The sequence below is a fragment of the Cibotium barometz genome, chromosome 47 (assembly GCF_041138505.1).
Source record: "Cibotium barometz isolate CiBa-2024 chromosome 47, ASM4113850v1, whole genome shotgun sequence".
Taxonomy (NCBI): domain Eukaryota; kingdom Viridiplantae; phylum Streptophyta; class Polypodiopsida; order Cyatheales; family Cibotiaceae; genus Cibotium; species Cibotium barometz.
Genome location: NC_141092.1, coordinates 21,673,672 through 21,687,979, shown reverse-complemented (window position 1 = coordinate 21,687,979; position 14,308 = coordinate 21,673,672). Strand labels below are relative to the sequence as shown.

At 40.9% G+C, this 14,308-nt stretch overlaps 1 protein-coding gene across 2 annotated transcripts in view; it reads left to right on the top strand.

Annotated features, from left to right (window-relative positions):
• The window catches only part of LOC147611500 (hsp70-Hsp90 organizing protein 3-like), a 38,508-nt gene extending 30,919 nt beyond the window's left edge, over positions 1 to 7,589 (top strand). For both annotated transcript variants that reach the window (XM_086784602.1, XM_086784601.1), the window contains 5 exons: positions 5,992 to 6,162; positions 6,273 to 6,325; positions 6,435 to 6,501; positions 6,605 to 6,664; positions 7,110 to 7,589. In XM_086784602.1, the coding sequence (XP_086640728.1) occupies positions 5,992 to 6,162; positions 6,273 to 6,325; positions 6,435 to 6,501; positions 6,605 to 6,664; positions 7,110 to 7,223 (465 nt within the window). In that variant the 3' untranslated portion in view covers positions 7,224 to 7,589. The remainder of the gene's footprint in view (positions 1 to 5,991; positions 6,163 to 6,272; positions 6,326 to 6,434; positions 6,502 to 6,604; positions 6,665 to 7,109) is intronic.
• Positions 7,590 to 14,308: the final 6,719 nt, after the last annotated feature.

The following is a 14,308-nucleotide window of genomic DNA, read 5'->3' as shown; positions in this document are numbered from 1 at the left end:
CCTTCTTCCTCCGAGCTCTCCCTTACCTACCCCCCTCCATCTTCTGCTCCGGTCCCCCCCCCCCCCCCCCCCCCCCCCCCCCCCGCGGCTCTTTCTGCCCTGGCTTCATCGGAATCCCCCCCCCCCCCCCCCCCCCCTTCCACCTCGCCAAAGCACTCCTACCGCTCGCCGGCCATGCCTGACCCAAAGAGGAGGCGGCAGGCTAGCCTGGTTCGCTGCTTGATCCACCGTTTCTTGGAGCCAGTAGCGATGACCACCCCCCCCCCCCCCCCCCCCCCGCGGGCAGCTGCGTCACGTGCACACTTGTGGCCATGTCTAATCCCCATAGTTAATCCCTGATTTAGGCATTATTTTAGGGTAGTCTAGTCGGGCACTAGCAGGCTCATACAGTTCAAGCAGAAGCTCCACAAGTAGACCCATGGGCTCAGCCATGCATCAGCCCACATTTTATTAGTTTTGGCCATCATTTAGGTGGTCCTATGCCCCCTACAGAAAGCCGACAACATTACATCAGTCGTGAGCGTCATCCGGGCTGGCCGACCACCATATTCAGCATATATACCTGAACTGGGTCATGGACACATGGGACTGGCCGACAGCGGGTCGGGCTGGTCCAGGGTAGAAAACAGAGCTGAGGGAGGGGGGGAGAGGAGCGTTTGGCATTTAAGGAGGAGGGAGAGACAAAGCACCAGGCGTGCGCATTTGGGGGGGGTGGGGGGGGGGCATACGTGTTTAAGCGTGGTGTGCCTATATAAGGGCTAGTCCATTCATAGCATTTGATGCCCATTCAGGGGCAGGTCCATAGGCAGCTAGTAGAAGATAGAAAGTACTCAGTAGGAGGTCATAAGTCCCTCTTTTGGGAAAAGACCAAGGGCCTCAGCAGTTGTCCAGAAATATCATCATCTTTTTGTACCATATCAATATTGAATACACACTTCATCTCTTTCTTCTCTCTTTGTCTTATCTTTGTGTTAAGCATCAGCATCTTCCTCAGTAAGTAGGCTTAGGGATGTGGATTAGTACAGCAAGGCTTTAGCGCATGCAACATTGATGTAACATAAAACTGGCTAGATCGTGTAATGTACAACAAGACCTTTTTTATACCTTTACGTAGTGAGCATTAAGCAATCCACTTTAATCTTTTATACACAGGAGGTAGAGCTGAAGAGAGAGAGAGAGAGAGAGACGACATGACCCAATTAACCCACTGAAGGGCCCCCTCCTGCAAGCCAGAGTATTTGCTTTATTATTTTGGAGAACTGTTACAATACAGAGAAATTTCTGAGAATTGACCTATGAAGACTGCCAAACGCAAGGACGTTGTAGACCGGGCGTTTGCTGAACCATCAAGTGGTTATGAAGCCAATTTTGAAGCCACTTCGGATTGCCTTACACACACCTAGATCTGCTGAGGGGATGGCTGACTGCTGAAGCAATCTTCGGGGCTGCTGATGGACTGAAGCACTAGCGGCTTGTCTGAGATTTATGCATGCAAATTCCCAGGTCTTTAGGCACACATATCTGCACTGTTTCTACGACTAAAGAATGATTTATGAGATGGTTTTTGAATGAGATGAGGGGCTACTCATATAGTGCCTTGTGCTGCTGGTCGGTGGAGGATAACTACTGTCGGCCTGTTTTAAATGCTCACAACATGCTGAATTAACCATCAAATGCTGGCGCTTTTGTCTTGTGTGAGGTCTAGCTAATGTGGCACCACTTGATGCTAGCCAACTTGCAACTACACCTGGCCGAGAGGGTTTCTAGGCCTTGAAGGGCTGCCGACTAGGTTTTAGGGGCTGTCTGATGGGCTCGCCCATGCACGTAAACTTAAATGGCTTTTTTTTTTTGCTTTGTGTATGCGCCTAATGAAATGACCTAACATGCCCTAATACTAAGATGACCTAAATGCTTGTTCTCCAAGTGGGTTAAGGGATTGACCTTGACATCTTAGGCTGGGAGACTAACCTACGTAGCTCGTGCTTGACGTGTCCCGGGCTGGGGCTGGGGTCACGACGTATAACAACTATTTCTAAAAAGCTATTAAAGTTTTGTATAAGTATAGCATTATTGTTGGGCTAGTATGTCACACTGCACCTCAGTGCAAAGTGTATGTGACATTCCCTCCTCCTTAGCTTGGCGGAAGTTGCATGGCCTCCAAGTAGTCCACCAATAACTGGGGGTACTCTGGAAGAAATCCTAGTCCAAATGAAGGGCTCCATGAGTGCCTCAATCCTTCCAACTCTATGTAGAATTGTCTGATTCTTCGATCAAAACCATGCTTCCACTTATGGAAGAGAATCTGCTCAGGCTCAATGATTTTCTGATTCATCAACTACTCCAGGTTGCTGCACATTGAGGACCTCTTGTAAGGATGGCCCAATATACGGCTTTAATCATGAGACATGGAAGACATCATGCATAGTCCAATTGTCTGGCAATTTCAACTTCATGGAGACATCATTGAGCTTATTTACAATAGGGGACGTGTCGAAACTTTGGAAAGAGGGCTTGGAAGAGTGCTTGTCCACCGTTGCTTCATGATGCGGAGAAATAACCAATCTTTCTCCTTGTAGTTGGCATCTATGCGAGACTTGTTGGCTTGCCTGGTGTGTGCTTCGTGTGCTTTGGTTGGGTGCTCCTTCATTGACTCAATGATCTCTGGGAATGTCTCTGTGGTCTTGTTGGCCTCCAATGATGGTGATATTGTCCTCATAAGAAGTGACGAGAAATGACGACCAAATGCTAGCTCATATGGAGTCCTACCAATTCTAGATGAATGAGTATTAAGGATTGCCTACACCAATAGAAGATATTGCTCCCACTTTGACTGCTTGTCATGGTAGTATGTTTTGAGAACGTCGAAGGCCAATTGATGGTAAATTTCTGTTTGGCCATCTGCGTGTGGATGAAAAGCACTAAACAATCGCAATTTAGTTCCAAAGTTATCAAACAATGCTCTCTAAAAATGAGAAGTAAACTTTGCACCTCTATTTGAAGTAATTGTGCTTGGCAAACTACAAACTGGATACCAAGCGAGTAACATCTTCGACTGTGGTCGTTTGTTTGCATAGAATGAGCATGCAAAATTTGTTGAGCCATTCCACAATGGTCAAACACTGTGTATTCTGGGTTCCTGGTAGCAGCTAGAAGAGGACCTATGAAATCATCTTCTCTTTGAGTATGCATAGTTGGTTCTTGTAAAACAACCAACCATCTTGGATGGAGTAATGACTTGGTTCTGATTAGAGGGCCGAATTGCATAGCTGGTTCTTGTAACACAACCAGCCATCTTGGATGGAGTAATGATCTGGTTCTGAATTGAGGGCCAAACTGTGAGGATTCCGAAACTCTACTGAATCTGCATATTAGCACATTTGACTTTTGTAACATCTGAATGGTTGACTTACGACTAAGAGCGTCAGCAACAGGGTTATTCTTGCCGGGGACATATTCGATCAATTATTGGAAGATCTGGCTCCACCCGGCACTTGGCATGTTTGGCATGTTTTACAACCTTTAAGTGCTTGATGACTAGTCTTTATTGTGAATGCCCTCTCCTTAAGGAAAGGTTTCCAATGCTTGAGAGCGGTGTTCACCCCTAAAACCTGTCATAAATGGAATAATTTTTTTTGGCATTATTCAACTTGCGGCTGTAGTAATAGCGTTGATGGCAAGGTTGCTAGCGTGAGTGATAACCTCAAATGGGTCATGCCATGAATGCCAGCTTGAGAAGTGGTGCTCCTAAAGCCACTTTCTGTAATGCATGGAAGGTGCTGTGCTCGTAACGGACACTTTTTGGCGACGGGTATTCACACCCTTGACTAAATCTGTAAGAGGTGTTGCAAGGTCGGAAATTTTTTGCATGTGGTTAATGTTGTCATCATTTGGTTCCTCTCCCGTCTCGACCAGTGGAGCTTAGGTGTGAACAGGGATCTTTCTATAGAAGTAAGCGAGAACATTTACTAGCAAGATTTTTAATCTGAGAGATGGCATTGGGGCAAAATACCATGGCATCTTCATCATTTAAAAGAGGAGATAATGTTTTCCACACTTTCTTAGCAAAGGGGTGGACATATTTTATTATGGACAAGTATTTGTGGACAAAAGGGGGACGCCCAGCTCTTAGCTTGGGGAGCAAGCTTAAAGTTGCTATTTGTGGAGGACAAAGTCACTCATGGCAAAAAGGGGGAAAAGCAAGGCAAATTTGGCCAATCGACTTTATTAAGGTGGGGGTTGGTTCTCTTTTTTAGGAGGAGGCACCTCTTTCATCAGGGACGGGCAGTAATCTCTCTCCTCTCCCTCTTATGGATATGCGCCCACATCCCTAGCAGGCGACCAACTCAATCTCTCTCTCTCTCTCTCTCTCTCTCTCGGTTTTTTTATCCAGACATTGTATCAGATCCACCATGATGTAACTTTTGGTCTCATAGGTCATTATGGCCTTTTGAAGACGTTAATATAACATTTCATTTCATTTCATTTCATTTCTCTCTCTCTCTTTCTCTCTCTCTCTCTCTGTTGTGATAACCTGTCCGTACAGCAGCCGCCTCCAGGGGAAAAAAGTCGTAGAGTCGACAGCCCCTTCCCTTCTTCGCTGGCCGTACGCTGCAGGCAGGGGGCTGTCGAGTGTTGTTCTCCCTGGTGGCTGGCCACACAGCTTGGGCAGCCGACTAGGTTCTTGTGTTCTCTCACTCTCTCCCTACTCTGTCCGTACAGAAGGGCTGCAGGCAGAACATCATGCTCTCTCTCTTCCTTCTCTCTACACCGACTGAATGGAGAGGGGGTACAGTCGCCGACTGAACCTGTTCGTACAGATCCACGGGTACAATACCAGTTCACACGTGTGAAGCCCAAACCAGGTCAGATTAAGGACAATTTTGAGGGCTGTTTTTGGGACTGTTCTGGATAGTTTTTGGAAGTTCTCGCTGAACATGGATTTGAGTTGACTTGCTAGAGTTTCTGTGGGAAAGATCCGGTGAAAAGCACCCGCACCTTGTGTTCTTTGTACTGAAAAGCTTCTTTATGAATAAAAGCATTACCTAGGGGGGGCGGCTGTTCCGGCTCAGTGCAGTGTCTATTTAAAGTGCAGTGTCTATTTAAAGTGTGTGTGCCATCTTTTGCTGTGTATTTTGCTCTGCTTGAAGGATAGAGGTGTTCTGTCATCTTGCTCGTTGTCTTTCCGCATATTTGTGACAATTGTAGGCTTGGCAAAGTCCCACAATGATCTAATTTTCTGGGCAGTCTTAGATACATCCAATTCAATGTAGCTTGTACCTTGTCGGGGTCCAAATGAATACCAAACTCATTGATAATGTATCCCAGGCAATGAACCTCTAAGAGGCCAAATGCGCTCTTATTTTTGTTAATGTGGAGCTTATTGTCTCGCAAAAGTGGCAAGACATCCTCTACATCTCGTTCGTTCTGCTTTGTTGTGGCAGAAAAGATGAGTATATCATCCAAGAAGATGAGTACACACTTCCCAGTTAGCTCCATAAATACCCGAGACATCATTTTATTGAACATAGTTGGTGCATTGGTGAGGCCAAATGGCATTATCACGAACTTGTAATGGCCACGCTCGGTTTGAAAAGCCGTCTTTGGAATGTTGGCTGTAAAAATGTGGACATGGTGATAGCCACTCTTGAGGTCCATTTTTGGAAAATATTAGCACCATTAAGACGCTCCAGAATGTACTTTATTCTGGGCATTGGGAACTTATTCTTGTTGAGTTCCTTGTAATCCACACATAAATGTGCAGTCTTATCTTTCTTTTGCACGAATAAAATGGCTCTCGTTTCATAGACAAAGGTGGTTGCCTCCTTCTAGCTTATCTTTATAAGGAACTAGGATGGGGAGCATATGTAAGTAGTTACCAAATGAACCAACTAAGGTGCATCCATGGTATTCTTCAGCTATAGTTTGGGTTTCTGATCAGTAGGTGCATGTGTTACTAACAAGTGTGCCTGTCTTTTTTCCTGGGTCGTGTAGGTTTACAGCAATAGAGCAGCATGCTACACTAAACTTGGTGCCTTGCCTGAAGGGTTGAAAGATGCCAACAAATGTCTTGAGCTGGATTCTGCTTTCGTGAGAGGCTATGCACGAAAAGGGGCCATTCAATTCTTAATGAAGGACTACCATAAAGCTTTGGAAACTTACCAGGTCAGTTGAATGCAATAGTTTGTGTTAGGTGATAGAAAAACTGGCAAGAAGCTTGTGTGATCAAAGATATGATATTGAAATCCTCAATTACATTTTTTTTTGTGCTACAGGCAGGCCTTAAATATGATGAAAACAACCAAGAGCTCCTTGATGGTATTAGAAAGTATGTTTGTCTCGTTACCAGATTTGGTTGAATCCATTGATCTGTTGCATTCGTGTGTTTGAACTTTTGAGAATGCAGTTTTAGTAAATTGTTCACGTGTGTGTCATAGATGCCTTGCACAAATTGAAGCTGCAAATAGGGGAGCAGTGAGTGAAGAGGAGTTGAAAGAGAGGCAGGTATGTACTGGATGAACAGGTGATATTTTGAGTTTAAGTTTAAGTCTCTTTATCTCACTAAGATCTAGCTATATGAAACTTTGAACTTTTTTTTTTTTGCCAGGCTAAAGGGATGTCAGATCCAGAAATTCAAAGTATACTCACAGATCCAATCATGCGACAGGTATATATATATCTCTATTATGTGTGAGTGGTATCGGAGGTAAAGGGCATATAAGAAGTTTTACCACACCCTTCTGATCGAGAGAATATCCTTCTGCATATGGTAGAAGGGTAATAAGAGCTTAAGAACGAGCCCCTCCTGACCGAGCAAGCATACAAATAGAGATGAGATGCACTGATTCGTTTAATGTCTCAGCCAAGCCAGAAGACCACATATGATCCATATGATCCATTAAGACTTAAACTTTGGATCTGTCTGTTAGGAGCTGATGGTAAATTACCACACCAGCACTCCACACCCACATGTGCCCTGCACGCGCGCGCGCGCGCACACACACACATACACAGAGAGAGAGAGAGAGAGAGAGAGAGAGAGAGAGAGAGAGAGGTGCTTTAAGGTTTTTGGGTCTTCTGTTTATGATGTTTCCCATAACTGGCTGTCTTAGGTTCTTATCGACTTCCAAGAGAACCCCCGAGCTGCCCAGGAACACACAAAAAACCCTATGGTGATGGGTAAACTGCAGAAACTCATGGCAGCTGGCATTATTCAAGTGCGGTGACCTTAGACCAATCTTTTAACTGATGATATTGTGAAAGGGTTCCTGGCTGAAAATTTATATTACTCTCAGTTTTGACTTTGTGTTCTATCCTTAGAAAGTTTATAGCCCACCAATGTAGGCAATATGATTTTCTCAAGTATCTATCCTTTGAGAGTATATAGCCCACCCATGTGTAGGCACTATGATTTTCTCAAGTATGGCTATTCTTTGAAATCATATTGCTTGCAGATGCTCAGGCTAGGCCCCATGATTTTTTAAAATAGGCTATCTTATAAAATCATATTATTTATGGACTTAAAATAGTACGATCATCATCATGACACTGGCAGACAGCTTTTTATTTATATAACTAAGCAAGTTCCTTTCTGGTTGGGATTTATTCATAGTGGTTCCCTTCCTTTGATCTTTGCTTGAGAAACTGGTTACTCCGAATCGACTGTGCAATGCTTCTTTTCAAACTTCTGTGTTACTGGTGTAAAGTGCTGGTCTATCCTTAATCTGGGTTTTAGAGGTTGCTTGCGTGCAATGAGGACACTCCAAGTAAATCTTCTAGTAATACCAAAGCCTATGATTTAGATACCATCAACTTGTGTAATCTTTTTTTTTTTTTTCAACAGGCCTTTGGCCCAAGATCCTCCCATAGTTACCAAATTTTACCATATGTAGACAGCCGCCCACAGGTGCTTATTTATCCACCCGTAGCCGAGGAAAGCACCAAGGGGGTTTTGGAACCTAGGACCTCTTGGTCCTAGTCAAACACCTTGACCACTTGACTTGTCACTCACTGGCCAACTTGTGTAATCTTTGCTTGCTTGCCTATCCTTAATCTGGATTTTAGAGGTTGCTTGCTTGCAATGAGGAGACTCCCAACTAAATCTTCTAGTAATAGCGAAGCCTATGATTTAGATACCGTCAACTTGTGTAATCTTTGCACTTAAAAGTGTTTTAACAAAGGCTTGTAACTTAATCTTTTAAGTGCAGCTATGATAAAAGTGATAAAACAATCTGTTTTTAAATGGATAAAATATGTAAAGTCAATGACTTAAGAACATTTTTTAAGTTGGGCAATAAACACGCATTGAAAAAGACCACATTGGCACGTTATATCCATGTGTAGACTTTGGTGATGGATATGTTTTAAACATATCCTACACAAGAAAAATAATTTTAGCATTGCTCATTAGTGGCGCCCAAGTGTCTTTTAGTTTAAACTGGGATTTCACATGCATTTATGCTTTCAACTTCTGTGGATAATAACGTTGATACTACATGTTCATGATGAATTTGGTTATGCATTCCCATCAATCTTGACTTAACTATAGAGCTAGCAATAGATGCAACACAATGTGCAAATTAATCTAAGAGAAGAACCCTTGCAAATGTTTGTTCAATGGAATTTTTGACCTTTTATTTGACTCGAGCAAAACTAAGTGATTGTATTGATTACAAATTGATCGTTGAGTCAATAGATTCATGTGTGTGTATTCTCAGACATGAGTGCATATCAAAACTCCAAGCATGTATGCCATGTAGACATAAGAATTTTGGGGTGTTAAGAGAGTGAGCAAATTGCTTTTGAGCTAATGTTTTTAGTTGGAAGTGATTGACAAAGCTAAAGCTGTAGTGGATGTAAGAGGTTCAGATTCGTAATGTATGTGTACATGATGGACGACTTGTAAGTCCTGCAAATCTTACTAACCTTTGTTAAAGCTAAAATCATTAGCAAATGGGTGGTACAACCTTTGCAATTTGTAAGCCCATAAAATCTTACTAACCTTTGTTAAATATAGAATCATTCGCAAACTATGGTAGTGCAAATTTCCAAAAATATGCATATTTGATTTTGGTATAGATTTTATAGTTTTGAAAGCTTTTATGCCATGGAGCATGGTATGTTGACTTCAAGAGCAAAAGTCTCAAATTACTCGAGTTGCAAAGGCAAGATGTCCAAGGAACTAATAAAGCTAGTGTCTGGTGGTTTAAGGACCCACATAGCATACTTTGTTAAAAGGTTGAGGAAACTTATCATGTTTGTCCTTGGAGCTCAAGGAAACCATGTTGTTTTCAAACTATCAAAGATTTAGTGTGGGAGGTTAGGAAGACCTTAGTGCATGTTATGTCAAGCCAAGAGGACTTTTGAAGGTCAAGTAGACCTATGAGTTCATAAGGGGTAAATTCATAAGACACCTTTGAGTCATGTGGAGCTTTGTAAAAGTTTATTTGTATGATTTGATCTCTACAGTGATTGGAAAGGATATATCGACCGTTGAGTCATGTGGACCTGTGCAAGAGTTTATCTCTAGAGTGGTTGGAAAGTTTATCTCTATGATTTGATCTCTAGAGTGAATGGAAAGGATATATGGACCGTTGAGTCATGTGGACCTGTGCAAGAGTTTATCTCTTGGATTTGATCTCTAGTGGTTGGAAAAGATTTAGGTCAATAGTTTAATCTTAGAAGAAATTTGCTAGCTGGCCAAAATATTCCATAATTCATCTTTCTTATGGAGAAGAGGTACAAATTTGAACTTGGTATGACTATGATAGTGTACACTTCATTCCTATAGTGGTGGATTCCTACAGTGGAGAAGAAGCATATATGGTATGTGTTAGTCCCAAGTGGTATTTTTTAAAGGTTGCAAGTAGTAATGAGGCTTTGCATGTAAGTAAAAGAAACTCAAATGCTTCTTTGACATGTGTTAGTAGACTTCATTCTTGTTGATGAGAAGGTTTCTCAAATTCATTTGGTGTTGTTAATTCACCTATTGAAGATACACATTGTACTTTAATGGGATTGTGTGTCAAGAACAAGTGGCAATGACATGGACTTGGGAATGAATATTAAGCACGTTTAAAGAGGAAGAATAAATTCAAGCGCACTCATAGGACATGCACTTGGGAATGAATATTAAGTACTTTTAAAGAGAGAGAACAAATTCAAGCACTCATAGGAATCATGTGGAGTTTCTTAAAATCCAAGTATGCTATTTATGATAAAAGGGAAAACATGATTTTAAGGTTGGCAAAAAGCCCTAGACATGAATATTGGAAATAATTAGAATATGGAATTTGGAATAGATCAAGATAATCGTGCATCATGGTTGATTTTGGAACAAAGAGTGAGACAACCATGATATTGTATTCTTAGATGTTCCTAATTGTTTTATGAAAAAAAAAAGAAGCTAAAAGATACAACTTGGAAAGTTGAAACTATGAGTAAGCATCTTGTTCGATGTTTATCATCAAGGATGATGAGGCATATTCACCTACTTATGTAATTTCTATCTCTTCTACCCCATGCTAGTAGATACTTGGAGTATCAATGGAGTGCTACCTCATGCATCTAATTTGTTGAGATACTTTTATGGTGTTTGAAGCTATGTCAAAAGCTCTAACTGCCATTGGCTTCGTGACCATGTGTTAGGATTAATCTTGATGGATTTCATGCGCTAAGTTGAACTAGATTTTGCCCCAAGTCATGAATCACCAATGCTAACCTAAGCTGGGGTCTACCAAGAATTGGATCAAATTACGAGTGAACTTGGAGCATGGAAGCACCATATTGGGGATAGTGTGCTAAGCCCTACTATTTGCCTCATTCACTTCATTAGCTTGACCCTTGCTTGATTGGCTAGCTTAATCACCAAATTTGTTCTTTCAAGTGGAGGTTGTCCCCACTTTGTTTACAATGCTTCCACAATCTTTCACATTGCTAGCTAGTCTCATTGTTTGAGGCAGATGTGGGGACTGAATTGTGTCTTAGTACACCCAAACAATCGGTCCATTTACATCACCAACACTCCAGTCCCATCTCTTGGTGGATGTGGATTAGATCGTGTCCTTGTACATCCCAACAATTGATCCCTATGAATCACTAGCACTATAGTCCCATCTACTGGTGAATGAATTGGTAGCATGCCAAAGAAGTGGGCCGAAGAAGTGATGATGGAAAAATGAAGCACAACCACAAAGCTAAAGAAACTGAGATGGAATAAATGAATCTAGGAGATGAGAAAAATCCAAAGATGGTACGAGTAAGCACAAAACTAGATCAAAAATTTTGAAAGAAGTTAAATGAGTTACGATCATATGTGGGTGTGTTTGCATGGAGTTACAAAAACATGAAGGGGAGTGTATCAAATTAGGAGAAAGCAATGTAGATCCAAACTATGGAACAAGAGCATGCAGATATGAATCCATCATGAGGAAATACACTTGGGATCTAGGGTGGAATCAATATCCATGTTAATACGCATATATAAGCTTAGGATATATGGGCCAAAGGCAATATGACATGAATAATTGGTGTGGACATAGATAGGACTAAGGGCCAATGCCACAAGGGTGGACATTAATAATGAAGTGTGAAATGGAGATCTAGTATATAGAGCTTAATCATGTAACTAATCACTTTTACTAATCAAACATTAATTATCTTATTGCTTCAAGCAAGCTTCTATGGTGGCACTCCCTCAAGAGTGCAAGCATGTGGTACTCCATGCATTAGATGCATTTCCTCCTCTCTTTCATTGGTATCAGAACTTGATCTTTGATCCATTAACCCTAATTTCTAAAAATTTTGAGAAATTTGTGTAGTTTTTTGATTTTTCCCAAAACCCTAGGCTTCTTCTTGTTCACCAACCTTCCATGGCTTGAGATCTTGCCATTGGGAATATTAGGAGGCTATTAGGGTTATTTTCGAGTAGATCTACACCTTTTTCTTAAGAAAACCCTGGGCAATCACATTTTTACCTTATTTCTTCCGTTTTCGATATTAAAAAAATGACATCTCCTTTATCTAGCGTCTTCATCTAGCCTATTTTCTCCCATTTTCACTAAAAAATGACACCTCCTTCATCTAGCCTATTTTCTCCTTTTTTTTTGCTTGAAAAAAATGACACCTCCTTTATCTAGCCTCTTGCCATTGAATCTTGGTGGAAAGGCTATAGTTGAGGTTTTTTGGCCTATGTGAGACCTAATGAGCAAGGATTGAAGCTTCCACCTTTTTTTCACCTTCAAGAAAATATAAAAATTTCAAACATATGAAGGCAAACAACACACTATGAGCAATGATTGAAGCTTCCACCTTTTTTTCACCTTTAAGAAAAGCTGAAGATTTCAAAAATTGGTGCTTACATGGAGAGCAAGAGAAGGTGCATAACTTCAAGATTTGATCAATGGTAGGTTTTTCATTAGGAAAAATTTAGACTTAAATTGGGCCCTTAAGGATTGTTACACATTCTATCTCTACAAAAATGGGCGCATGGTAAAAATTTTACAAATTAACTCAAAAGTAAGCGGATTTTAGACATTTGGAATCTACTCTTCGAGACCTTTCCAATGATACATAGCATGCATGATGGGCAATTTAAAATTTCACCATGCACCAATTTTTATAGAGAGAGAGAATGTGTATAAATCCTTAAAGGGCCCAATTTGAGTCCAAATCTCCCCTAATGCGAGCTATTCATGAATATTCTTGGTGATATCTTTACATTCCATGTGTTTCTTTGGAAGATTTTCATGGATCTTGAAACCCTAGCTATTCAAGATTTTTCATAAATCTTGGAACCCTAGCTTTCATAGCTTGAGGCTTTCAAGTTTTGAGCCATTTGCTTCTTCTACAAGCCATTGTTGTTGCCAATGCATAACTAGAGCACTCTAATCCAACATTGGAAGCATGTTGGAAGCTTCATGCTTAATCTTGCCATTCTAAGCATAATGGTGGAGATTAATTTTTAATGGCCACATGACATAAGCCTCATAAAGTTGATAAGATTATTTCATGGTCCCATTAATGCTTATAATGGCCATGGGATAAGACTAATAAAGTGCACAAGACATGATAAGAAAACATTGAATGCATGAATTGCTTATTTGCCATGGAAAAGGCACTGAACTTGTTGAGTCTTAGTAAGAGGAAATTGATTAAAAAAGAGATGCCATGGATGCATTCGAGATATATGGACATGGAGAAATGGGAAATAATGGCATGAGCTTATGCTAAAAGTGTAAAAATGGATCGTAAGTGACCTTACCCTACCCTAAGCAATCTCTATTTTTCTTTTTCAAATCCTCAGAAACTAATAATGTGGGGGTACCCTTGGCTAGAGGAAAAGAGGAGCTAAGGGAGAGAGTTTTCTTGAATCTTTCCATCCATGAGTGCCTTGGAAAAGGGGATAGATGAAGGATTAGGTACCCTGGTGAGGAGATGGCATCGGCTTGAATCCGTCCCCAAGGGAAAGAGTTTGCTTGAATATGTCTATCCCTATGTGCCTTGGAAAAGGGGATAGATGGAGGCTTAGGTACCCTGGTGAGGAGACGACATCGGCCTTTTTATTGACATGAATTGAGCAATGTATTTGGCAATGAAGTGGTAATGTATTGCAATGAATGGAAAAACCATGGCAAAAGAATCGGCAATGTAAAGCATGATAATGGCAATGCATGGGTCACATATATGAGGCTTTTGGATGCTATTAGATGCCTATGGAAGTTCCAAATTAATGCACGACATGCCATTAAATCTATTTGAGCTATTATTGATACAATTAGATTGATGAAATCACCATTTTTGGGGCATTCGATCACTTTCTATAGAAATGCAAAACCCTAATTCATTCCAAACCCTTTAGTAATGGATTAAAAGCATTTATATAGCTTGATAGAGCTATATAAGGTCTACATTTCAAGCCGTCAATAAGCTTTTGATTTGGATATCATTTGGGTGATCAACCATGCATAGTTGACTTTCCAAAAATTTAAAATACAGAGGTATTTGACCCGAGTTGAATCAAAATGGAGGCATATATGGAAATTACTCTCAAAAACCTCTTTAACAAGGCAAAGCACACCCCATTCAAAGATCAGGAACTAGCTCAATCAACAAGCGAAAGTGGTTCACTTTTCATAAAAGTTAAAATAGGAACACCCCATTTGGATAAGCAGTTCACTTTTCATAAAATTCAAAATAGAGAGGTACAACACTTGAGCTAAACCAAAAGTGATCACAGTTTGGATTCACTCTTCAATACCTCCCTAACAAGCCGGAGATCACTTAATTTCAAATTTGGAAGCTTTGTGAACTT